At 59.8% G+C, this 25,100-nt stretch overlaps 1 protein-coding gene across 7 annotated transcripts in view; it reads left to right on the forward strand.

The window, feature by feature from the left end:
- The window catches only part of MPP2 (MAGUK p55 scaffold protein 2), a 46,184-nt gene that overhangs the window by 2,031 nt on the left and 19,053 nt on the right, over positions 1-25,100 (forward strand). The window contains exons 1-5 of one of the 7 annotated variants that reach the window (XM_048830165.2): positions 767-1,046; positions 4,108-4,201; positions 17,994-18,112; positions 21,340-21,492; positions 24,088-24,237. In XM_048830165.2, coding sequence (XP_048686122.1) covers positions 4,171-4,201; positions 17,994-18,112; positions 21,340-21,492; positions 24,088-24,237 — 453 coding nt within the window. In that variant the 5' untranslated portion in view covers positions 767-1,046; positions 4,108-4,170. Of the gene's footprint in view, positions 1-766; positions 1,047-4,107; positions 4,202-10,130; positions 10,356-13,296; positions 13,523-17,993; positions 18,113-21,339; positions 21,493-24,087; positions 24,238-25,100 lie in introns of those variants that run through there. The other 6 variants (XM_048830164.2, XM_048830166.2, XM_048830162.2 and 3 more) reach the window with 6 other exon arrangements.

The raw sequence follows: 25,100 nt of genomic DNA on the forward strand, positions 1-25,100 counted from the left end.
CTGACGTGTCGGCTGTGTGTCCTCCCCTTCGTAGGATATCACAGGGTTGGAAGGGACCTCGGGAGGTCAGCTCGTCCAACCCCCTGCTCAAAATAGAACCTATCCCCAGTTTTTGCCCCAGATCCCTAAATGGCCCCCTCAAGGATTGAATTCACAACCCTGGATATAGCAGGCCAATGCTCAAACCGCTGAGCTATCCCTCCCCTTAGTGCACTCTCCTTGTCGTGACACCTGGTTGGGATGGATCCTGCACTGTGAGGTCATGTCAGCGCCCCCCCCGGAGCAATTAACGCGTGCCTGCTGCAGCCGGGCTTTCTGATGTGGCTGCAGCCGGATTCACACACCAGTGCTCTAAGCTGGGACTCCCACTCTGAGCCTCGAAGGAAGCACAGCAGAATCCAGGCATTGGGGACCCAGGGCCAGGTGTCGTGCTAAGTGTGCTCCAGGATCTGCCCACCAAGGCCTAGTACCAGGATTCCCACGCCCAACCGCAGTGCAGTGCTCGTGGCAGGGCTCATTCCCAGCCACAGCCGACAGGGGGCAGGCGGCATATCCCAGGGCGGTAGGATGAGGCTACATGGATCCATCCCTCACCCCGGTGCTGTCACGCCAGGCTTCGTGCTCCCAGCCTCTGGGCTCAGCCAGATCCAGGAGCTGTCGCAGCTACTCGTGCCCCCATGCGCGAAGATCTGCGGTCCCGGTCTTGGGCTCATCCTTCTTCCATCAAGCTGCCGCCCCGGAGCCGTCGCTGGGAGCAGATAGCTGCCCTGTTTGCTCGGGCGGGCCTCGCTCATTCCCTGGCTTGGAGTGTGCAACGCCCTCCATGAAACGAACTCCGATTCCATCCTTCTCGTGGAGATTCCCTCTGCCTGTCACTCGGGGTTCTCCAGGCTGTGCCCCCCGGTGCCAGGGATGGAGCAGAGTGGGACAGGTCTAAGCTCACTTCAGATACGGCCGAGAGAGATGCTCACCTGGGCAGCTGCCTGATGGCTGCTCTATCCCCGACCAACCATCTCCAGCAGTGAATGGCTCATGCGGACCACTTGGTATGCTCTTCAGGCTCCTCTGGGAGCATCCCCCATCTGCCACTCATGCTGCCTTCTGAGTCCAGAGCACCCCTGGATAAGTATCCCTCCCTGTGGGATGAAGTGGCTGCACTGACCAGGAGATTCTGGGTCTGTAGCAAGGCCAAAGGATGTGGTGGGGGGATGTTTTTTATTATTTATTTTGATTTCTAACTGCTCAGTTTGCCTGAATGTGGAACTGCTCCATGTGCTCTGACATCAAGGGTATGTTTAGTCTGTGGAAGAGAAGAGTGAGGTGGGATTTGATAGCTGCTTTCAACTACCTGAAAGGGGGTTCCAAAGAGGATGGATCTAGACTGTTCTCGGTGGTAGCAGATGACAGAACAAGGAGTAATGGTCTCAAGTTGCAGTGGGGGAGGTTTAGGTTGGATATTAGGAAAAACTTTTTCACTAGGAGGGTGGTGAAGCACTGGAAGGGGTTCCCTAGGGAGGTGGTGGAATCTCCTTCCTTAGAGGTTTTTAAGGTCAGGCTTGACAAAGCCCTGGCTGGGATGATTTAGCTGGGGATTGGTCCTGCTTTGAGCAGGGGGTTGGACTAGATGACCTCCTGAGGTCCCTTCCAACCCTGATGTTCTATGAATCTATGACAGTGATAAGGTTTCCATTCGCCCCTGCCTCCTGGCTTTCGCTGGACTGGCATGAGCCTGCATTGGGGCAGAGTCCAGATCGGCACGGGCACAGTACCAACCGGCACAGCATGGCATTCAGGCTGAAACTGGTATCTGCCCCATTCATGCTCCTGAGTTTCTCCCCCCCCCCCCCCCCCGCCCGCCCTGCCCCCAGACCAGTGCGCATGTGGCTTCTTGCCAGGGAACATTCCAAAGGCACCTGCCCAGGTGGGTGGGGCGGGAGAGAGAGTTAACCCTTAAAGCACAGAGCAGGGAAGGTGTCCTAGCCTGGAGGGCCAAATTCCTCCCCCCCCTTGGCCTGAAATGTGACGTGTTTGTTGCTTTGCCCCAAAAGAGTGAAACTGATGCTCTGTCAGCTGCTAAGCTGAGACCGGGCGTGTTCATTTCACAGGGAGCCGGCTGGATTCTCAAGATGTGGGGATGGGGCGGGCTGCGGGCGGGGAAGAGGCCTGGAGTTTGACAGCAAGAGTGGAGCAAAGAGGCTGGCTGGGGATGTGCGCATGTGAGAACGAGGAGCTCATCCCGGCTCTGTGGAGAGGTTGTTTCAGCTATGGGGGCCTTTCAAAGCTGGGGGAGGAGGGTTTGGAGGAGAAGCTGATCTGGATGTCACCTCCTGGCATGTTGCTGAATCAGGGAGGTATTTGACGCTGAGTCTCTGCCCTGAGGAGTTCACAGCCAGTACGTGGGCAGGAGGGTGCGGAGACCTGTGGCCCCCGGAGGCCAGCTCCCAGCACGCGGGGGCTACAAAGCCGGGCAAAGCAGTCTTTTCGCAATCTCCCCCCGCGGCATGGGGCTGTTGGATGGGCCTGCATTGCCCTGGTGGAAGGGAAGCAGGCTGACCGGTTCCCAGGGTGCTCAGGTGGATCTGGATCATCTGCAGCAGCCCCGGGGGCCTCTCCAGTTGACGCAAGGGACGGCTGCAGCCCTGATAGCCTGGCAGGTGCGGAGGTGGCTGGGTGATGTCCTGCAGCCCGCACGGCTTCAGGAGCAGCATCACTTAGCCCGACAGGGACTGGCCCTGTCCTGGACTGGGAGAAGGGCCCACGGACCCTCCCCTCCCCTGCCCTCCCGCACCAGCTCGGATCCCTAGCCAGCTCCCTGGCAGCATCTCCAAAGGTGACAGCCAGCTGTAACCTTGAGGGGTGGGCTGCGGGGGGGGGGGGGGATGCTCCAGTGTTGCTATGGCAACCAGGGAATTAGCATCTCCTCCGTGTGCGGCTTGTCTGTGGCCGTGTTTCCTCTGAGCAGCCCAGTCCTGAGAGGACGCAGGCCTGGGCCGGCTCCCGGGGCTGCTGCGTGCTCAGCTGCCCCCTTCTTCGGCTGCTGTCTCCGGGCCGGGATTCGGAGCTGTGAGAGGCAGAGAGAACCACAGGGTCTGGCTGTGTCCGGCCGCCTGGACGGGTGTCATAGACAGGTCCTGGCTCTTCCCTGCCACAAGGGGCGCTAGACGGGCGAGGCCTCATACAGGGCAGCCTGCTGTTGCTCCGGGGTCCTGAGCCCACTTGGCTTTTTTTTTAAACCCCCTTAAGTTCACCGGCCCCGGGAGGCTGGAGCGGCCGTGGACGGGTGGGAGCGTGGGGTGACGGGTGGCTTTTCAGGGCATGGGCTGCCTCCGGCACTGAAAGAGTGAATGCCATTCCAGGAGCAATCCCCTCCCGGGCAGGATTTTAGGGAAACAACGGCAGACAAGGCTCCTGTCGTCTCCCAGCAGGGGGCGCTGTGGGGGGGGATGGAGCCGGAGTGCTGGCTGTCGGGGAGGGGGGTTCCCAGGTATTCCAGTCCCGGACCCTCCCAGCAGGGGGTGCTGTGGGGGACGGAGCAGGAGCGCTGGCTGTCGGGAAGGGGGTCCCAGGTATTCCAGTCCCGGACCCCCCAGCAGGGGGTGCTGGAGGGGATGGAGCAGGAGCGCTGGCCGTGGGGGAAGGGGGAGCTCCCTGCTGCTCCTGCCTCAGCCTCACCCTGCAAACATCCCTCATTCTGGCACAGGGTGCCCGGTTAATGCAGCGTCTCCTCGGCTCCTGCGCGTGGAGATGATGCTCCAGTGACCCCCGGTGAGAAAGGGCGGAGAGTGGCTCTGAAGGCGGGCGGCTGGTCACTATGTGCTGTGTCTCCTTATCCCTCTCCCTCCCTCCCCACTGGCAGCCGGGTGGCATTACTCACTGGGCCCTGTTGTGCCAGGCCTCCGGACGGGACTTGTATGCCCACAGCGGGGGTAGCTGAGCGAGGGAGTTGTTAGACTGACGGTCCTGGGGCTGTAGGCTTCCCCCATGTAGCTCCTTTCTTCTGTGTCCTGTGTCCCACCCTTGCCAGTCCTGCGCCCCCTCCCGCTAGCCCCCTGCCTCTTTCCCCTCCCCCTTAGAGGGACTGGCTTTCACCCTTCCCTCTCTCCGCAGATCCCTGTGTGTGCCCGTTCAGAGAAGCGCTCGCCACCTGCCTGAACTGCGCCAGCTGCTGAGATGCCCGTGGCTGCTACCAACTCCGACTTGGGTAAGTCACGCCCTCTCCGGGCTGGAATTGTAAAACATCACCTGGGTCCTGCGTTCCTTTATGGGCACAGGGCACCCTCGGGCTGTGCCCCTGAACTCCCATGGGGCTTGGGCAGCTCCCCACCTAATGCCTGGCATAGGTGGACGCTGGAGATGAGCCCAAGTTTGGACTCAGATAAGAGCACCCCACAACAATCTCTTGGGTGTGAGGGTTGGCCCAGAGGGGGCAGGTTGACCGACTCCGTCTCTACAGATCTGGGACTGGGAGAGGAGACTGCCCCGTAACAGAACGTCCGTTCCCTCTCCACACTGGGGCTCCCGCCTCTGCACCCCCATGTCCCTCGGATTGTCTAGCTGGACTCTAGAGGTGCCTGCTTCATCTCTCTTGTCAGGAGGATGGTTTAGTAGCAGGGTTACGGGAGAGGACTCCAGGAGCTTTCTAAACCCACTGCATGGGGCCGTCCAAGCTCCCGAGAGCTCTGTTTGTTCCTTGCGCTGCAGGAGCAGCTGGGTGCTGGCAGGGAATGGAGGGGACATGTTCCCAAGTCAGAGGAAGGACAGCTTAGTGGTTAGAGCCCTGGTTTGGGACTCAGGATCCCTGGGTTCAGTCTCCAGCTCTGCCACAGACTACATGCGTGACCTTGGGCAAGTCACTTAAGGCCAGATTTTTAAAGGTATGTAGGAGCCTAACTCCTATTGAAGCTGATGGGAGTTAGGTGCCCAAGTACCTTTAAGAATCTGGGCCTGTCTGTTCCTCAGTTCCCTCATCTGTAAAGGGCCTAGGAGGATAAATACCCTAAAGATGGTGAGGCACTCAGAGGCCACGGGAATGGGGGTTATAGGCGTGTGTGAAATGAAAGACCTGACTTCTGTACCGGGAGCTGTGATTTTGGGGCTGCAAAGCTCGGCCATTCGAACAGAGGCGCCAGGATTATTCTGGCTTTAGGGTGCGGGGGGCGTGCAGGGCACCAGGCTGTGCTGAACACTCACCCCCCTGTGAGGAGATGGGGGTCAGCTTCATTGTAGCGGACGAGCGGCTGGGAGCCAGATCTCCTGCTGTCTCCCTGCCTGACCCCCGCTGCCTCCCCTGGAAGGGGTAGGGACGATGCCGCGGTCAGGGGCTGGCACTGCAGGTTTTGGCTGAGGCAAGACGGAGGCTGGATCTGTCGGTGCCCTGGCTTCTCTGCCATCAGGACAGCTGGCTGCGGCTGCAGAGGTCGCTTCCCCTCCACCTGCATGCTGGGATGCTGGTACTGACCGCCGGCTCGCGGGTGTCTATGGAAACCAAGCGGCAGAAATTAAAGAGGCCGCCCGGAGAGTCTGGGCTGTGCAGCATCTCCCCCCCGGCCCCGCTGGAGTGTGTTACCCCCCCAGGCTGCGGGGGACGAACAGAATGGGGCCTGAAGGAGGGGGGAATGAGATCGGGAGGGGGCAATGGGAGAGGAGCAGTGCAGGGAGAATGGGGGGTGTGCGCCATGGGATGGGGAGAAGGGCTTTGGGTGAGTGAGGAGGGTTCAGGGCGGGGGGGGGAGTTAGAGGGAGGGAGGGTGTGTGTGTGTGTGTGTGTACACGCACAGCTTCTGCTCCCTACCTCCCCGCCTCTAACCCTCTTACATTTAATTAAACCTCTTCTCTTTCGCTGGTGATTACATTGTAGGCCAGGCAGGAATCCTGGGGCTGCGCTTTAAGCCGGTTAATGGCACACCCGGGCCGTGGGGCTGGGCGTGACCCCCAAGGCCGGAGGAGGGCGCTGGGAGCGTGTGCGCGCGGCTTGGGGAACAGGTGGGCACACCTGTGGGGGCGTGTGCCCGTGCACCTGAGCATGGGTGGAGCATTTGAACAGGAGACCTCTCAGGAGCAGCCCAGACACTGCAGGGAATGGGGTAGGGGGCCCAGTAGGGGGCGCTCTGCCCTCAGAGCCAGTGCTGACACCCACCCCTCCCCACCCCTCGTGCATGGGGCTGCTCCATCTAAAACCTAAATCTGAGCTTCTGGGCACGTGTGTTCCTCAAAGGTCCTGTGTTTCCTTTGCGAAACTTGGGGTATTAATTTGGCATCTAGGCTGTTTCCTGAGGCGGGAGACTCCATTCTGCCCCCTGTGGTTTCAGCTGGAAGCAGGGCGCTGCTAATCCATCGCTGTGTTGCACCCCAGCACTGGCTGCATCTCCGGGGGGGTGGGGTTGTATCGCACCCGGGGGCCTCCCTTGGGGGGAAACCGCTCGAGAAATACAGAGAGGGTTGAGCGGGGTCTTGGGGCCTCTGTGTAAAATGAGGCAGGACAGCCTGTGGGTCAGGCATGGCTCTGGGGTTTTGGGGAGCCTTCCTCTGCCACAGACTCTCTGCGTGAGTCACTTGGTCTGTCTGTGCCTCTGTTCCCCACCCTGTAATAGGCTGAGCAGAGCCCAGGGGGTTCAGGAACAGCAGAGGTGGGAGTGCTGGTTTGCAGAGAGACCAGGTACATTTGTGACATTGGCATTACCTGCCTCTGAGTCCACCTGGCTTTCTGAGGGTTAATTCCAGCCTCAGACAGATTCTGTTTCTCTCCATTCCCCCTCCAACCCCCCCCCCCCAGAGGCCAGTCATGGCTGGAAGGCTGAAAACTGGGGGGGTTGGGGTGGGGTTGGGGGTGGGAGGAGCAGGTGTGGGTGAGAGTGAGGTTGTCAGGCTGGGGGCAGCAGTGTGTGTGTGTCCCCAAAATCCCAGAGCCAGGTGGGGTGAGAAGGCTGGGACCCCAGAGCAGACAAGGTGGGGTGGGAAGAGGGTCAGATGGGGGAGTGGGATGGAGTCAGGCTGGGTGGGGTGGGAAGGGGGTTGGGGTCAGAGTGGGATCAGATATAGGGGGGTGGGATGCGGGTCCGGCAGGGGGGTGGGATGGGGTCTGGGTGGGGTGGGATGTGGGTCCAGCAGGGGGGTGGGATGGGGTCTGGGTGGGGTGGGAAGGGGGTTGGTGTGGAGCGGGTGGGGTTAGAGTGGGATCAGATATAGGGGGGTGAGATGGAGCCTGGGTGGGGTGGGATGCGGGTCTGGCGGGGGGTGGTATGGGGTCTGGGTGGGGTGGGAAGTGGTGAGGCAGGGAGGTGGGATGGGGTCTGAGTGGGGTGGGAAGGGGGTTGGGGTCAGAGTGGGATCAGATATAGGGGGGTGGGATGGGGTCTGTGTGGAGTGAGATGTGGGTCCGGCAGGGGGGTGGGATGGGGTTTGGGTAGGCTGGGATGCGGGTCCGCCGGGGGGTGGGATGGGGTCTGGGTGGGGTGGGAAGGGGTGAGGCAGGGAGGTGGTATGGGTGGGGTGGGAAGGGGGTTGGGGTCAGAGTGGGATCAGATATAGGGGGTTGGGATGGGGTCTGTGTGGAGTGAGATGTGGGTCCGGCAGGGGGGTGGGATGGGGTTTGGGTAGGCTGGGATGTGGGTCCGCCGGGGGGTGGGATGGGGTCTGGGTGGGGTGGGAAGGGGTGAGGCAGGGAGGTGGTTTGGGGTATGGGTGGGGTGGGAAGGGGGTTGGGGTCAGAGTGGGATCAGATATAGGGGGGTGGGATGGGGTCTGTGTGGAGTGAGATGTGGGTCCAGCAGGGGGGTGGGATGGGGTTTGGGTAGGCTGGGATGCGGGTCCGCCGGGGGGTGGGATGGGGTCTGGGTGGGGTGGGAAGGGGTGAGGCAGGGAGGTGGGATGGGGTATGGGTGGGGTGGGAAGGGGGTTGGGGTCAGAGTGGGATCAGATATAGGGGGGTGGGATGGGGTCTGGGTGGAGTGAGATGTGGGTCTGGCAGGGGGGTGGGATGGGGTTTGGGTAGGTTGGGATGCGGGTCCGCCGGGGGGTGGGATGGGGTCTGGGTGGGGTGGGAAGGGGTGAGGCAGGGAGGTGGGTTGGGGTCTGGGTGGGGTGGGAAGGGGGTTGGGGTCAGAGTGGGTTCAGATATAGGGGGTGGGACGGGGCTCGAGCTGGGGTGGGTCGACCTGTCCCTTTAAATTTGTATCCGTCCTGGCTTAACGTCCTTGGATGTAATCCCTTCCTGCTGCCATGGCAACGAGGGTATAATCGACCCAGTGCCAATGCCTCCCGCCTTAAAGGGGTTAAGGCACCAAGGCCCCCTGCCCCTGGGGAGGGACTCGGGATGGGGCCTCTCCCACCTGCCGGGTGCCTGGTGCATCATCCGCTTCCCCCCCCCCGCCCCCGTGGTCCTGCTCATCCCCCGCCGCCCTTACGCCCCTGCTGGCAGGAAGGGGTTAATAATTTAGGGTGGGGCACAAGGCTGACCCCCTGCCCCATTGAGAAGGGGGCAAAGGCAGGGAAGGGGCAGGGGGAGTGGCCACAGCCCTGGGGAGCAGAGCCCTGCGGGCAGGCTGAGCTGGGCGGGTCTCGGGCTGAGCCTGGCGTGGGAGCCATGTGGGGCTGGGTGCGTGTGTTGGGTGGGGGTCTGTGTGTGTGTTTGTTTGTGCACCATGTGGAGCTGTGGTTGTCAGTATGATCAGTTGTGTGGGTGTGCTGGGTGGGGCTCTTGTGTGTGTATATTTGTGTGCCATGTGAAGCTGTGGGGGCCAGTGTGATCGTGTGTGTGTGTGTGTTGCATGGGGCTCTGTGTGTGTTTGTGTTTGTGCACCATATGAAGCTGCGGGGGCCACTGTGATCGTGTGTGTGTGTGTGTGTGTGTGTGTTGCATGGGGCTCTGTGTGTGTTTGTGCACCGTGTGAAGATTGTGCGTGTCTTGGGTGGGGCTGTGTGCTTGTGGGTGCTGTGTTTGGTGGGTGAGAAGCTGTGGGTGTCAGTTTGATCAGTTGAGTGTGTGTGTATGTTGTGTAGGGCTGTGGCCTGTGTGTGTGTACAGGGAGCGGGGAGGATCCTATGTGGTCGACCTTTCCAAAGGTTCAATGCTCCCAGGTGCCCTACTTAACCCCTTCCCTGCTGCACTTTCCATGGGATGCAGCCGCCAGCCCCGGGACCCTGAGCCTCATTCTCCGTTGCCTTGGGTAGTCGTTTGTCCGAGTGGAGAAAGGGGGCAGTCGTTCCCATTGTGGATGTGAATGACTGCAGGGGGCGTGGGGAGTTTTAGAGCCGGACCCGCTGTGTCTCTGTGGGCCAGCCCGTTCCTGTGCACTGCTGGGGGGAAAGCACCTCGTACCTCAGCTCTCTTGGTTACTGTGTGTGTGTGTGTGGAGGTGTTCACTGAAAATTCCCAAGCCTTGCTACAGAATAATGATACCAACATTCAGCGCTGGCATTGGTCTTCTCCCTCCTAGAGCTCAGAGGGGTGCTTGTTGTTAGTCCCCATTTTATACATGGGGAAACTGAGGCACAGGGTGAGGCAGTGACTTGCCCAAAACCTCAGTGGCAAAGACAGGAATAGAAACCAGGAGTCCTGATTCCCAGTCTCCCTGCTGGAACCACTAGCCCTACTTCCTTTCTGGAGCTAGCAGTAGGTCCCAGGACCCTGACTCCCAGTCTCCCTGCTGGAACCAGTGGGAGGTAACTGGCAGTAGAACCTAGGTTCCTTGATTCCTAGTCCCCTTCTGTAACTACTAGGCCATGCTCCCAAGGGCTCAGAACAGAGTCCAGGAGCCCTCCCTGTATTGCTCTGTCCATTAGGTAACACGCGGCACTGAGAATAGAACCCAGGAGTCCAGTTCCCAGACCTATATACTAAGTCCACTAGGACTGCACCTGCCCCAGGCTCCAGTTCCTGGTGCCGATCCACTCACTGGCGGGCTTTGCATTGGCCGGCTGGCCCCTCCAGGCAGCAGGGCTGATGGGGTCACAACTCCCCGCTAGGCAGCTGCTCTCGCCCACCTTTGCCATCTGGTGCCAGCACTTCCTGTGCCAATCACGCTGCCTGCAGCCAAGCTGTCTGATTGGCTGGCATTTTTGGGAGATGCCTGGTCTTCTCTCCAGCCAGTGGCTTCTGCCTCCTCCGCCCTTCCCCACGTGGCGAAAGCGTCGGGCTCAGCCCCATCCATCGCCTGGGCGGGCGAGCTGTCAGGGCAGTGGGATCTGGAGACGGTCGCCGTGGCAGCCGGCTCGGGTACCCGCGTCTCTGAGCAGCAGTGCGGAAGCCTGTTTCTGAGCATCCCTGACCGCAGCCATGAGCAGCAGCCCCGCCAGTGGCGTCTCCTTGGAGGGGATCTCGCTGGATTCCTCCGAGGAGTCCGAGCTCCGCAGGGAAGGTAGGGATTCTCCTCCCCAGCAGATGCATGGCGGTGGGGAGGCTGCTTCTGGCATCATGAGGGGGATTGGCTCCCTCCCTCCCCCCCGCCTTCCCTGCTGCCTCCAGGGCTGTGGTCCAAGCTGAGCTGCGACGTGAGAAGTCAGAGATGCTCGGGCGGGAGAGGAGAGCTGAAAACAGGAGGCCAGTGATGGTACAACTGAGCTGGCCAAACCCCCAGCAAAGGAAGGAAAAGGGACACCGAGATGGGTTGGGGGGCAGAGGCTGTGCTTGAGCCAACTCTGCCCCCAGGGGAACCACTGACCCCCTCCCCCATTTCCCCACTGCTCCTTTCCCCTAGGGGTGCAAATCTAGGTTCTGCTCACCAGGAATGGGCACTGGGCGGGTGAGATGCTGCAGGCTGGGATCTTTGCCAAGATGGCAGAGCTGCCTGGAATTTGGGGGGCAGAAAGGGGGTGGATCTCTGGGGGGGTTGGTCCCCATCATCATGCTTTTCCCATCCCTTCCAAAGAGATGAATGGCTGGGGGGATATTCCCTCCCCCTGCTACGCAATAGCTTGTATCTGGGGGTGTGGGACACATCAGTTCAGCTCCCTCCTACCTCTGTATTGGCACATTAAGGCACTGTTGCTAACTGGGGCGTGGGGGCTGGGACCAGGGTTTTGGGGTCTCCCTGTGCCCTTGGCTCACCCCGGGGTCTGTACTGGGGAGGGGGTTCAGTATATATAGTGCAAGAGCTGGGTGCCAGCAGGGGCCCTTTGCCTTGCTGACCAGGGCATCACTCGCTCTGTGGGTGGCTCTGCACACACTAGGGGGCCCCCATTGACTTGAGTGGGGTATCACTGTGGGCAGGAGTTGGTCTGTAGTTATTAATACGGGCATTTGGGGGAAGGAAAATTGGATCCACCTCTCTTATCTCCACTGAAATGCACTGGACTGAAGGGGCTTCTCTGGGGGGCAGACTGGAGGTGAATGGGATGGGGGCTGCCAGCATGCGTGCACCTACCCATTCTCCCTTGATTTCCCTTGAGTTTAGACAGTGGCTTATGAACGGGCAGATGCAGTGCTGGGAGCAGCTGCCTTGGGGGGTCCCTGAGGTGGTGACAGAGGGGGGTTGGCGTCCCCCACTGGAGAATGGTACCTACAACAGCCTCATAGAGGAGGGTGCCATGGGTTGTTTCTTTCCTTGGCCTTTCACCTCTGGGGCGCTGGGCTCGGGATTAACCAAGGATCCATGCATCAAGGTGTCTGGTGCTGAAAGCCCGGGTGGTCTTGACACCCACCGCACTGGTGGACACAAGGGGCTCTCTTTCTTTCAGGGATAGCGGTGGAATAGCAGGAGGTGCTGCAGATCATCATCAAGGTACCTGAGGTCCATAGATGGCTCAGGTCTGAGGGGCGTCAGCAGAGCTGGGCGTGGGGCTCAAGACTGGACAAGCAGGGGAGTGTGGGTTGGGACTGAGGGACGTTGGCAGAGCTGTGTGTGTTGAGAAGCCTATGACGGCAATGCAGAGTACATAAGAATGGTCGCACTAGGTCGGACGGTCAAGCCCGTATCCAGGATCTGACTGTGGCCGAAGCCAGATGCTTCAGTGGGAGTAAACCGAACAGGGCAATTTCAAGAAATCCATCCCGTCTATCAATCCCAGCTCCTGGCAGTGGGAGATTTAGGGACACCCAGAGCATGGGTTGTGTCCTGGACCATCTTGGCTAATAGTCATTGATGGATCTATCCTCCATGAACTCATCTAATTGTTTTCTTAACACAGTTATACTTTTGGCCTTCACAACATCCCCTGGCAATGAGTTCCGCAGGTTGACTGTGCGTTGTGTGAAGAAATACTTCCTTATGTTTGTTTTAAACCTTCTGCGTATTCATTTAATCAGGTGACCCTAAGTTCTTGTGGTACGTGAAGGGGTAAATAACATATCCTTATTCACTTTCTCCTTGCCATTCATGATTTTATAGATCTGTATCATATCTCTCCTTAGTCGTCTCTATTCTAAAATAAACAGCCCTGTCTTTTTAATTGCTCCTCATATGGAAGCTGTTCCATACCCCTAATCATTTTCATTGCCCTTCTCTGCACTTTTTCCAATTCCAATATATCTTTTTTGAGACAGGGCAAGCAGAACTGCATGCAGTATTCAGGGTGTGGGTCTACCATGGATATATACAGTGGCATTATGACATTTTCTCTTTTATTATCTGTCCCTTTCCTAATGGTTCCTAACAATGTGTTGGCTTTTTTTGACTGCCCCTGCACCCTGAGCAGGTGTTTTCAGAGAACTATCCATGGTGACACCAAGAGCTCTTTCTGGAGTGGTAACAGCTAATTTAGACCCCCTCCTTTTGAATGGATAGTTGGGATTACGTTTCCCAGTGCGCATTACTTCGCAGTTATCACCATTGAATTTCATCTGCCATTTTGTTGCCCAGTCGCCCAGTTCAGTGAGATCTCTTTGTAACTCTTCGCAGTCTGCTTTGGACTCGGCTATCTTGAGTCGTTTGGTGTCGTGTGCAAATTTTGCCATCTCACTGCTCACCCCCTTTTCCAGATTGTTTATGAATGGGGTGAGCAGCACTGATCCCTATGCAGATCCTTGGGGAATGCCGCTATTTACTCCTTTCCATGGTGAAAACTGACCATTTATTGCTAGTCTTGGTTTCCTGTCTTTGGACCAGTTACTGATCCGTCAGGGGACCTTCCCGCTTACCCCAGGACTGCGTCCTTTGCTTAAGAGCCTTTGGTGAGAGCCCTTGGGCTGGTCTACACCAGGGGTTCTCAACTGTTTCCTTTCTGAGGCCCTCCCCTGACCCCACATGCGAAAATTCCACAGCATTGGGGGGTAGCAAGCAGGGCAATTGCTCGGGCTTTGGCATTCTGCCCTGGGCCCCAGTGAGTCTAACGCCAGCCCTGCTCTCTGGCTTATTTTGGCAGCCGCCCTGAAACCTGGTCGCGGCCCCGCAGGGGCCCTGGACCTCCCAGTTGAGAACGGCTGGTCTACACTATGGAATTAGATCGACCCAAGGCAGGTCCTGTGGAAAATGTCAACACTTAAATTTCACGCCTGTGGACGTAACTGCCTCGCTACGCCGACTTAATAACTCCACCTCCCCGAGTGATGTAGAGTGCAGGTCACTGCAGTGTCAACGGAGACGCTGCGGTATGATATTTTCCCTTTCGCTATCTATCCCTTTCCCAATTGCGCTGGCTTTTGGGACTGCTGCTGCACAGGGTAGACGCTGGGTTGCTTACGGCGGGACTGTTCCTGGCTTTCAGGAGCCCGCCCCACACTGCCCCACGTGGACAGTACAATCGAAGCCAGCTCTCCTGGTGAGGAGGCGCGTGGCCGGCACGAGGAGCACCGTGTGGATACGCACGAGCCGTGTCATTACTGCGATGCCGGCCCGTGGGCGTAAATTCGGTCAGCTGTGTTTTGCCGTGTAGACAGGGCCCTGGAGGACTGTGGGCCCCAGGCCAGAGATGCAGTGGGGACGGACTGCTGGGAGGATGTGACCCCTTAGTCGGCGGGCGACTGCTGCCGATTAGAGGTGCTGCTCGTTTCGGAACTGCCTCTGGGTTCATGGGCCTAGTTAACCCTTTAATGGCAGGATTGTCAAAACTCCCTTGTGCTGAGCTGGGGGGTCTCGCTGCTCAGCCTGTGTTGATTGAAACGTCGCTGCTCTTCCCTTGTGTGGCAGGCCAGCTCCAGAGAGTTCGGCACAGGGGCACCCGTTTGCCCCCGCCCGTGCCCACATTTCTGCCCGGGCTCCGTAGGACACGTGTGGTCACACACTTGCACTTATCACCCACGTACACACGTGGAGACAGAGCTAGTGCACGTCTCGACGCTCACACTCCGGCCTGTAGGTTCAGACACTTGCCCGCAGATACCCGGGCGCTTGTTTGGCACATCCCTGCCCAGACTCAACCACGTTTGCACGTCCAGTGACGAGCGTGCACTCACATGCCTACCTCCCCCCATTGGCACCTGGAGACCCCAGTCATGCACCAGCACCCCATTGTGCAAGGGGCTGTACAAACCCAGAACAAAGTCACTACCTGCTCCAAGGCACTTGGTGCATGCCTGTGGGTTCGCACATGTGCTGACTCACAGATCTGTACTGTCCGTCCCTAACACTGCGTGTGTTCTCCCACCCCATTGGCATGCACACAGATGTATTTATGCCTCCCCCTGTCTCCAAAAACATTATTTTTATTCAGGTTACCATAGCGACTGAGATGGGTGGGCCCAGCTGAGTGATGTGCAAACACCTTGTCCCTCCCCCAAAGAGCTTACAGTGTAAAGGGACAAAGGGGAAACTGAGGCACAGCAAGGGACTGTGACTTGCCCACGCTTGCCCAGCACCAGAGCTGGGAATAGAAGGCAGATTTCCTGAATCCTCGTCCAGTGCTGCCTCTGTTCAAAGCCGTCTGTCTGCCCCCAGAGTGGGGTTGGGAATGGCACCTTGCCGTGATGAATACAACCATCCACAGAGGGAATATTCATGGGACGCTCTGTGTGTCCTGCCCCGTTCCCATGCAAATCGTCCCCTTATCCCCACTCCCTATCTCCGCTATGGCCCTTGGCTGCAGGTTCGGCTGCTGGTGCCCTCTCTCCTTTTCCTGCACGCCCTGTCTCCTGGGCACGGGCCCAGCTTGCCCCAGCCAGCAGCTCCATTCCCCTAGCCCCGGTGGGGTCTGTAAAGAGGAGCCGGCTTGTGCTACTTCCCTGATTCGGCCACCCCCTCCGGCCCCACAGCAGGAGCTGGGTCTGATCCGCTGAACGTCACCCCCCCTGGAATGTGGGCAGCACGGAGCAGTAAACAGCCTCCAGCCTGGCTGCTCCCCCACCCCCAACCACATGCAGCTGCTGCATTCAGTGGCCTGGAGCCAAATCTCTTATTAATGAGCTCAGTGGATGGGGCATTCGGGGACAGACGCTCGTCGCTCGCTGCCTCGGTGGCTTGTTTGTGGTTTGGACATGTGTTTTGGGGGGGTCCACCCCCCCCCCCCGGATTCGTTCCTGAGCAGTCGAGGTGCATTGGGAGGCATTTTCTAGTGAGCCGGCTGGTCCTAGCTGGGGTCCTACCAGTGCCCCCCCCAACTCCTCAGGGATCCCCAAATCCAGGGTTTCTCCCATAACACCCCCCCCTCACTCCAACCCCTGAGGAGGATCCAGCTGAACCCTGGATTCCCCACCTCACCCCATAAAGGGATCTGCCAAATCTGGGCTTTCTCCTCGGAACACCCCCTACCCCTAATGAGATCCAGGATTATCCAGGATTGCCCCTCACCCCACCTGCTCACTTGTACCCCTCCTAGGTTCTGTCCAAGCCCCATATTTCCTTTCCTGACAACCTCCTGGGTCCCAGATTCACAGAAAGTAGCTATAAATATTCCAATGTGTTTAATATTTAACTCCCTGGCTCTCCAAAGGAGATTGTTGCTGTGGATTCCAGGTGGATTGTTGGGGCTGCACCTTCACCAGCGGGGCTATTGCCTGGGGCAGGGAGCTCACCACGGGAGGGTGGGTGATGTGTGCTTGGAGTCGAGGGTGAGTCCTGCCCTGATCCATCAGGGGCAGTGCAGGTTCCTACATTACCCTGGCATCAAAGCTCCTCCCAGTCTTCAGTATATTTACCCTCATCACATCATAGAATATCAGAGTTGGAAGGGACCTCAGGAGGTCATCTAGTCCAACCCCCTGCTCAAAGCAGGATCAGTCCCCAATTTGTGCCCCAGATCCCTAAATGGCCCCCTCAAGGATTGAACTCACAACCCTGGGTTTAGCAGCCCAATGCTCAAACCACTGAGACATCCCTGTGAGCCAGGGCGGTGCTGTGATCCCCGGGTTACAGATGGAGAACCGAGGCGCAGAGAGACCTAGGGGATGTTTACGAGGTAATTAGACACTGGGGTTGGCTCGTGCCAGCCGACTTGGGCTCGCTGGGGCCGGGGTAAGGGGCTGTTTGATTGCGGCTTGGAGATGTTCGGGAGCCGGGGCTCTAGGATCCTGGGAGGGTCTCGGAGCTCGGGCTGCAGTCTGAACCCGAACGCCTACCCTGCAATCAAACAGTCCCTTAGCCCGGGCCCTGCGAGCCCGAGTCGGCTGGCACAGGCCAGTGGTGGGTGAATAATTGCAGTGTAGACACACCCTAGGTGACCTTCCCAAGGTCACGCAGGGTGTTTGTGTCAGAGCACATGCCCAAGCCAGCACCTTAACCATTGGGCCATCCTTCCCCTCACTTTGCTCCCCCAGCAGTGGAGATGGGCCTCACTCGAACCCCCCCAGATCTGAACGATGGGGTCCAGTCCAAACTGTGCAGCCGGGACCCACCTCCTTTCTGCTCCAATCTGAGACCAACTCTCCTTCCCCCCCTGCCCCTTTAAGAGCCCCGGATCCAATGCCCATACCCTTAAAGGGACAGGATCCTGGGGGTGGCGACATCTGTTCCGAGATTGGGGTCACTTCTCATCAACCCGAAAGCGAGCCGGACACGTGGGACAGGGCAGGAGGCTGGCTGAGTTGCAGATGGCACAGCTCGTCCTCCCCACCCGGATTCTCCACCTTGCCCATTTCTACAGCCACACCTGCCTCCCGCCCTCCTGGGTGGTGCTGGGAAATTCTCGGGTTGTTTCTTTCTTTAAGGAGAAAATGCACCTTTCCCTGGCGGCGCCTGTTACCAGTTGGGGTGCCGGGGGGAGAGTGGGGGGTCTCGTGGCTGACTGGGTGCTGAGCCATCTGCCTGCAGAGAGGGGGCAGGGCAGGGGGCCGTGGTGATGAAGTGGCTAATTGCCAGACGCAAATTGGCCCCGTTTGAAGGGGTTAGGAAGTGGCCTTCTCCCAGGGGTCCCAAAGCAGGATGGCCTGACTCTGACCGATCTAGGGGTCATGCTGATTGCCAGATTTGGGGCCAGGAAGGAATTTACCCCCCTTGGGCAGATTGGGCTGGGACCTTGGAGTTTTTTGCCTTCAGCTTGGGGAGGGCGGTCGCTGGCTCGGTTCATCTGCACGTCTCTCGCCTGGTCAATTCCCTGCCATTGCAGGGGGCTCGGGCTCTGGTGGCCCCTTAGGCTCTCCTGTTCTCGGCCTGGGGTCCACAACAGTTTACTTTGCTGCGGGCTGGCTTAAGTGGAACTAACGCCATTGGGTTCAGGGGGTCTATCTGTGCGACAGGCGATGGCTTGTTCCTTACAGGAGGTCAGACAAGATGAGCTAATGGTCCTTTCTGGCCTGAAACTACACACTCCTCTTTGGCCCGAGGGTGTCTCAGAAGGACAGGGACCCGTGGGTGGGGTGGGGTGGGGGGTTGTCACTGAGACCACCCCATCCCCTGTCTGTTTGCCAGCGCCCCGAGCAGCTCATTCTGGGCAGCTATGTGGCTGATTCTTCTCTCAAGGTGGTCGCAGCTTGGGACGGAGTGTGCCAGGCTGTGGGTGGTTGAATCCTGCTGGTAGGGTCTGGGTCAACCCTGTGCCTCGGCAGAGGCAGTGCGGGGCCTTGACGTCCGCCCTGTGTGGCTCTTTCTTTTTCTTCTCCTCCTCCCTCCGTCTCTGCCCCGCTTCCTTGCACTGGGATTCCCTCGCTTTCACCCTGCCCTCTTCTTCTGCACCCCTATTTCTTCCCCCAGCCATGCAGCAGGTGCTGGATAACCTGAGCGACCTACCCAACTCCACCGGGGCGGCTGACCTGGATCTCATCTTCCTCCGAGGCATCATGGAGAGTCCAATAGTAAGATCCTTGGCTAAGGTACAGTCGCATGGGGTGGCTGGGGAAGGGGCAGCAGCTGTGTTTGAATCTGCTTTTCCCGATCAAGTGCAACTTCCCCTGTCCCCGTCTTCCTGCCGCAGGTGCCTTTGTGCGGCGGTTCTGTTGCACAGTCGTCCCTGGCTCTGCCTTGTGTTTCCATTTCTATGGGCGGGCTGGGGTAGCTGCTACCAGGCCAGGCTCTTCTGGGTGTGGCTGGGAGCCACTGATGTCTGGCCTGGCCCCAGCTTTAGCCCCCTGCACTGGTATAGAGGGTCACCACCTCCTGTGACCTTGGACTGCAGCTGGCCTCCCCCAGGCCCCTCTTGGCCAATCGCATCCAGCTGCAAAGTGCACAGGTCTGGAGCGGGGGGTCATGCGCGTGGATGGGTGTGCAACGCCTGTGCGAGTGTGTGGAGTGTCAGCGGTTGAGTTGATCGAGTGGGGGTGACGCGTGTGTAACGGGGAGGAGGTGGGTGTGAGATTCTGGGAGTAGGGGTGTGTGTGTGTGTGTGTGGATGAAGCTGTTTGGGAGGGGGTTGTGGGTATGCGCGTGTGGAGTTTGTAGGTGACACGGGTCTGTGGATGCTTGTGCGTGCGTGTGATTTTGAATGTCACTGGCTGATCGTTTTGGGTGCTTTTCTGAAGGGTCTGACTGTATAGTGGGGTTGTATGAATGTGTGGGACACAGGTTGTGCTTCCCAGGTTGTCTGCGTGTGCTCCAATGAGCTTGTGTGTGTGTGTGTGCAGATTGGTTACACTTTGGAGCATGCTGGTTACACTGGTGGGTGGCGATGCACTCGCGCCTGTCTGTCTGCTGGCTCCAGCCTGTGTGTTTGTTCACGCACCCGTGTGCTGGCTCCAGTGTGTGGGTGTGAGTCTGTGTGTGACAATGTTATTTTTAGTACCCTTCTGTGCCTTGCTCCTCTGGGTGCCCAGGCAGTGACCTCCCACCCTGCCAGCCCCCGTCACTGTCACCGACAGAGGGGGAGAGGAGAGGCACCAATTCAAGCAGGCTGGAGATGGGCTAGCTTGCTGGGCTGCTCCCGGGCTTGGCTGTCGGGGTCCCTCGGGGGGCCGGGTGACGAGCGTGGGAGGGGGCTGGCGGTGAAGTGCCGGAGGCACAGACCCACGGGGCTGGAGGCGCTCAGGAGAGGGAGATTTCTGCTCCCCAATTCTTCTCTCATCACTACTCTGCCAGGCCGACCCCCTGCCTCTCCCGGAGGGCTAGTGGCTGGAGGACGTGTGTCTGCCTGCCTGGATGCTGTGTGTGTGTGTGCTACCGTGTGTGTGGGCATACCAGCGCTCTGTGTGTGTGTGTGTGTGTGTGCGTGCATACCAGCCGTGTGTGCATACCAGCGCTCTGTGTGTGTGCATACCAGCCGTGTGTGCATACCAGCACTGTGTGTGTGTGTGCGTGCATACCAGCCGTGTGTGCATACCAGCACTGTGTGTGTGTGTGTGTGTGCGCGTGCATACCAGCACTGTGTGTGTGTGTGTGCTACCGTGTGTGTGCGCATACCAGCGCTCTGTGTGTGTGTGTGTGTGTGTGTGCGTGCCGATGTGGGCATACCAGCTGTGTGCGCATACCAGCGCTCTGTGTGTGTGTGTGTGTGTGCGTGCATACGAGCACTGTGTGTGTGTGTGCTGATGTGTGCATACCAGCGCTGTGTGTGTGTGTGTGTGTGTGCGCGCGCATACCAGCGCTCTGTGTGTGTGTGCTGATGTGTGCATACCAGCGCTCTGTGTGTGTGTGTGTGTGTGTGTGTGTGTGTGTGTGCGCGCATACCAGCGCTGTGTGTGTGTGTGTGCGCATACCAGCGCTCTGTGTGTGTGTGCTGATGTGTGCATACCAGCGCTCTGTGTGTGTGTGCTGATGTGTGCATACCAGCGCTCTGTGTGTGTGTGTGTGTGTGTGCGTGCATACGAGCACTGTGTGTGTGTGCTGATGTGTGCATACCAGCGCTCTGTGTGTGTGTGTGTGTGTGTGCGTGCCGATCTGGGCATACCAGCTGTGTGCGCATACCAGCGCTCTCTCTGTGTGTGTGTGTGTGTGTGTGCGTGCATACGAGCACTGTGTGTGTGTGTGCTGATGTGTGCATACCAGCGCTCTGTGTGTGTGTGTGTGTGTGTGTGTGCGCATACCAGCGCTCTGTGTGTGTGCTGATGTGTGCATACCAGCGCTCTGTGTGTGTGTGTGTGTGTGTGTGTGCGCATACCAGCGCTCTGTGTGTGTGTGTGTGTGTGTGCGCGCATACCAGCGCTCTGTGTGTGTGTGTGTGTGTGTGTGTGTGTGTGCGCATACCAGCGCTCTGTGTGTGTGTGTGTGTGTGTGTGTGCTGATGTGTGCATACCAGCGCTCTGTGTGTGTGTGTGTGTGTGTGTGTGCGCATACCAGCGCTCTGTGTGTGTGTGTGTGTGTGTGCGCGCATACCAGCGCTCTGTGTGTGTGTGTGTGTGTGTGTGTGCGCATACCAGCGCTCTGTGTGTGTGTGTGTGTGTGTGTGTGCTGATGTGTGCATACCAGCGCTCTGTGTGTGTGTGTGTGTGTGTGTGTGTGTGTGTGTGTGCGCATACCAGCGCTCTGTGTGTGTGTGTGTGTGTGTGTGTGCTGATGTGTGCATACCAGCGCTCTGTGTGTGTGTGTGTGTGTGTGTGTGCGCATACCAGCGCTCTGTGTGTGTGTGCTGATGTGTGCATATCAGCCGTGTGGGCATATGAGCAGTGTGTGTGCGCATACCAGCACTGTGTGCATATCAGCCGTGTGTGTGTGTGTGTGTGTGTGTGTGTGTGTGCGTGCATACCAGCACTATAGGGCAAGCAAGGAATACGGCGGGGGGGAGGGGTGCAAGATGCCCGGAGACCCGATCAGCGGCTGTGACAGCTGGCGTGGCCGAGTCTCAGCGGATTCCACCGCCCGCCCCTCCCCGTTTTAGCCCCAGAGATGCTGGGCTGGGTGGGGCTGGCCTCGCCGACGGGCCCCTTGCCCCCTGCCATCCTGTTGTTGCCTAGGAGCAGATGCTGGGGTATTAAGCACCATGTGATCGGGCGTCTGTGTCACAGGGCTGGGGGTGGCAGGGGGCCAGGTGCGGCATCACAAGCCCCCCCCCCCCCCCCCCCCGGTCTCTTCCTTTCCGCGCAGGGCCCGGCGCCTTGCTCTCGCCGGCCACGGGCTGCAGGCGGACGGGGGCTAACGGGGTTTGTCTGGGCTCTCTCATCCCCCTCCGCAGGCCCACGAGCGCCTGGAGGAGACCAAGCTGGAGGCCGTGAGGGACAATAACGTGGAGCTGGTGCAGGAGATCCTGCAGGACATCGCCCACGTCGCTGGGAGCAACAGCACGGCCGCCGAGCTGGCATGCATCCTGCAGGAGCCCCACTTCCAGGTGCCGTCGGGGGGCAGGGCGGAGCATGGCCCTCTGGCTGCGTGTGTGGGGCAGGGGGTCCAGCTGGGGTCTGGGGGGCAGGGCTGAGCATGGCCCTCTGGCTGCGTGTGTGGGGCAGGGGGTCCGGCTGGGGTCTGGGGGGCAGGGCTGAGCATGGCCCTCTGGCTGAGTGTGTGGGGCAGGGGGTCCAGCTGGGATCTGGGGGACAGGCAGGCTGGCCAGGGTTATGCCCCTCTGGCTGCGTGTATGTGGCAGGGGGTCCGGCTGGGATCTGGGGGGCAGGGCTGAGCATGCCCCTCTGGCAGTGTGTGTGGGGCAGGGGGTCCAGCTGGGATCTCGGGGACAGGCAGGCTGGCCAGGGTTATGCCCTTCTGGCTGCGTGTGTGGGGCAGGGGGTCCGGCTGGGATATGGGGGGCAGGGGCTATGGCCAGGGTCACACCCCTCTGGCTGGGTGTGTGGGGCAGGGGGCTGGCTGGGATCTCGGCGGCAGGGAGGCTGGCCAGGGTTACGCTCCTCTGGCTGCGTGTGTGTGGCAGGGGGTCCAGCTGGGGTCTGGGGGGCAGGGCTGAGCATGCCCCTCTGGCTGTGTGTGTGGGGCAGGGGGTCCAGCTGGGATCTGGGGGACAGGCAGGCTGGCCAGGGTCACGCCTGTCTGGCTGGGTGTGTGGGGACAGGGGGTCCAGCTGGGATCTGGGGGACAGGCAGGCTGGCCAGGGTTATGCCCCTCTGGCTGCATGTGTGGGGCAGGGGGTCCGGCTGGGATCTGGGGGGCAGGGGGTATAGCCAGGGTTACACCCCTCTGGCTGTGTGTGTGGGGCAGGGGGTCCAGCTGAGATCTGGGGGATGGGCAGGTGTCACGGAGTCCCCGGGCGATGCTCTGGAACTGCTCCCCATGAAGCCAGGCAGGACTCTGGGGCAGTCGCCTTTCTGGGAGCAGCCTGTCTTCAGGACACACAGCTCACCCAGCTTCCACCTCCCTGGGTCTGACCTCGGAGCATTCAGCATCCTCTGCCCCTCCGTGCGCTTCCCCCAGCGAGTCCGCCCAGGCGGGGTCCTGGGGAAGCCAGAGGGTCCTGCCCCCCAACTTCGCAGTCAGATGTGACTCTCAGCCAGCCAGTAAAACAGAAGGTTTATTAGACGACAGGGACATGGTCTAAAACAGAGCTTGTAGGTGCAGAGAACAGGACCCCTCAGCTTGGTCCGTTTTGGGGGGCAGTGAGCCAGACAACCATGTCTGCACTTCACTCCTTGTCCCCAGCCAGCTCCAAACTGCCTCCCCCTCCAGCCCCTCTTCCTCTGGTCTTTGTCCCTTTCCCGGGCCAGGAGGTCACCTGATTCCTTTGTTCTCCAGCCCTTTAGCTCTCACCTTGCAGGGGGGAAGGGTGCAGGCCATCAGTTGCCAGGAAACAGGGTGTCGGCCATTCTCTGTGTCCAGACCCCTCCACACACGCTGCACACAGTGAAGTCAGCCCTCTAGGGCTCTGCAATGATCATACACCCTTACCCCACCACCTAGATACTTAAGAACTGCATGGGGAAACTGAGGCACCCGAACACTAATCAGAGGAAACATTAAGAACAGTCCCACTTCGTCACAGCAGGTTGGCCAGGGTCATGCCCCTCTGGCTGCGTTTGTGTGGCAGGGGGTCCGGCTGGGATCTAGGGGACAGGCTGGCTGGCCAGGGTCATGCCCCTCTGGCTGCGTTTGTGTGGCAGGGGGTCCGGCTGGAATCTGGGGGCAGGGAGGCTGGCTAGGGTCATGCCCCTCTGGCTGTGTGTGTGTGGCAGGGGGTCTGGCTGGGATCTGGGGGACAGGGGGGCTGGCCAGGGTCACGGGTCTGGCTGTGTGCGGGGTGGGGTGGGGTGGGGAGGGCTCTAGCTGGGATCTGGGTCATGCCATAATCCAGACAATGTTGCTCTCAATGCTTTATCCTCTGGAAGGTGGTAGCACAATGGGACCAGCTCCTGGGATCAGGGGCCGATTGGGCAAATAGCTCCCCAGATCCAGCCCCCGCCCCTGCCCCTGGAAGCTCCCGGTCTGGGATTGAGACGCTCGGCCGCAGCCGGGTACACAGAGAGGGTGGGGAGCTACCAGCACAGACAGTGTGAGCAAAGCAGCCCAGGGTGGAAGGTGGGATCTGACAGGGATCTGGTTCGGGCCTCATCAGCTAGAGTTTGGCTGAGATCTGGCTGGGATCCGGCCTGTGCCATGCGGCCTGGGATCTGGTCATGATCTAGGCTGTGTTGCATTGGCTGGGATCTGGTCTGTGCCATGTGGGCTGGGATCCGGCTGGGACTGGGTCTGTGCCATGCGGGCTTGCATCCGGCTGGGATCGGGTCTGTGCCATGCAGGCTTGGATCCGTCTGGGATCAGGTCTGTGCCATGAGGGCTGGGATCGGTCTGTGCCATGCGGGCTTGGATCCGGCTGGGATCAGGTCTGTGCCATGAGGGCTGGGAGCTGGTTTGTGCCACGTGGGCCAGGATCTGGGGGAGATCCAGTCTGTTTCCTGTCTGCGCTCTGCGTGCGGTGGACAAAGCCTCTTCTCCCCTGCTAACATCCCTCCCTTTCCTCCCCTCGCGCTGGGGCTCTCAGTCTCTCCTGGAAACCCACGACTCGGTGGCCTCCAAGAGCTACGAGACGCCCCCGCCCAGCCCCCTCCTGGACCCCATGTTCAACAACCAGCCGGTGCCGCCGGATGCCGTGCGCATGGTGGGGATCCGCAAGACGGCTGCCGAGCACCTGGTGAGCCTGGGGACGGGGTGGCTGGGGTGGGGGCTCCTGTCAGCCAGCCGGGTGCCCACGGGGAGCCTGGCAGGGGCATGCACGTCCCATGGGAAGGATGGTCCTGAGCATTACCAGCTCTCTAGTAACATGGGCTGCCCAGTGTGGGCCTGGCCCCCTTCCCCCCAGCTCTGTGTCTGCACAGAAGCCTGGGGAGGCCCCTCCGGGGTCCTGCCGCAGCCTCTTCCCCCACAGCGCCGGCTGCCATCCAGGCCTCCCTCCTCCCACCCTGGCAGGGCATCAGTGCCGCTCTATTAATCGGTCTGTCCCACGCTTGGCGAGGCGCCGGAGTTCAGCATCGCTGCAGGGAGGGGAAAGGGAATGTGTGTGTGTGTGTGTGGGGGGTGTGCATGTGTGGGAGGAGGCTGAGGGGATGTATGTGTGTGTGGGGGGGGGTGTGTGTCTATGTCGGGGAAACGGCGGGGTAGAGATGGGAGTGTGGGGGAGGAGGTGTGCGAGGATGGGGGTGTGTATGGGGGGAGGGATTTGGGGGGGTCTGAGTCTGAGGGGAGGAGGTGTGAGGATTGGGGTGTGTGGGGTTGGAGGGGCACTTCCCACAGGCTCCACCATCACACACAGTCCTTGCCTACCCCAGGGCCTGGGGGGCCAGCCCCCTTCTGCCCCCAGCTTTGTCTGGCTATGGGGTAACAAATGGCTGCGCTTATCCTCAGCTCATCAACCCCTGTCCCCCTCTCTCCCCATCTAGCTCACCCCTCTCTTTCCCTCCCTCTCCCTTCTTCTCTTTTCTCCTCCTCCTCACTCCCCTCTTCCCCTCACCCTCTTTCACATCCTCCCATCTGGCTGGGGGGCTGGGCTGGGTGTTG

Source organism: Caretta caretta, chromosome 27 (assembly GCF_965140235.1).
Source record: "Caretta caretta isolate rCarCar2 chromosome 27, rCarCar1.hap1, whole genome shotgun sequence".
Lineage (NCBI taxonomy): Eukaryota > Metazoa > Chordata > Testudines > Cheloniidae > Caretta > Caretta caretta.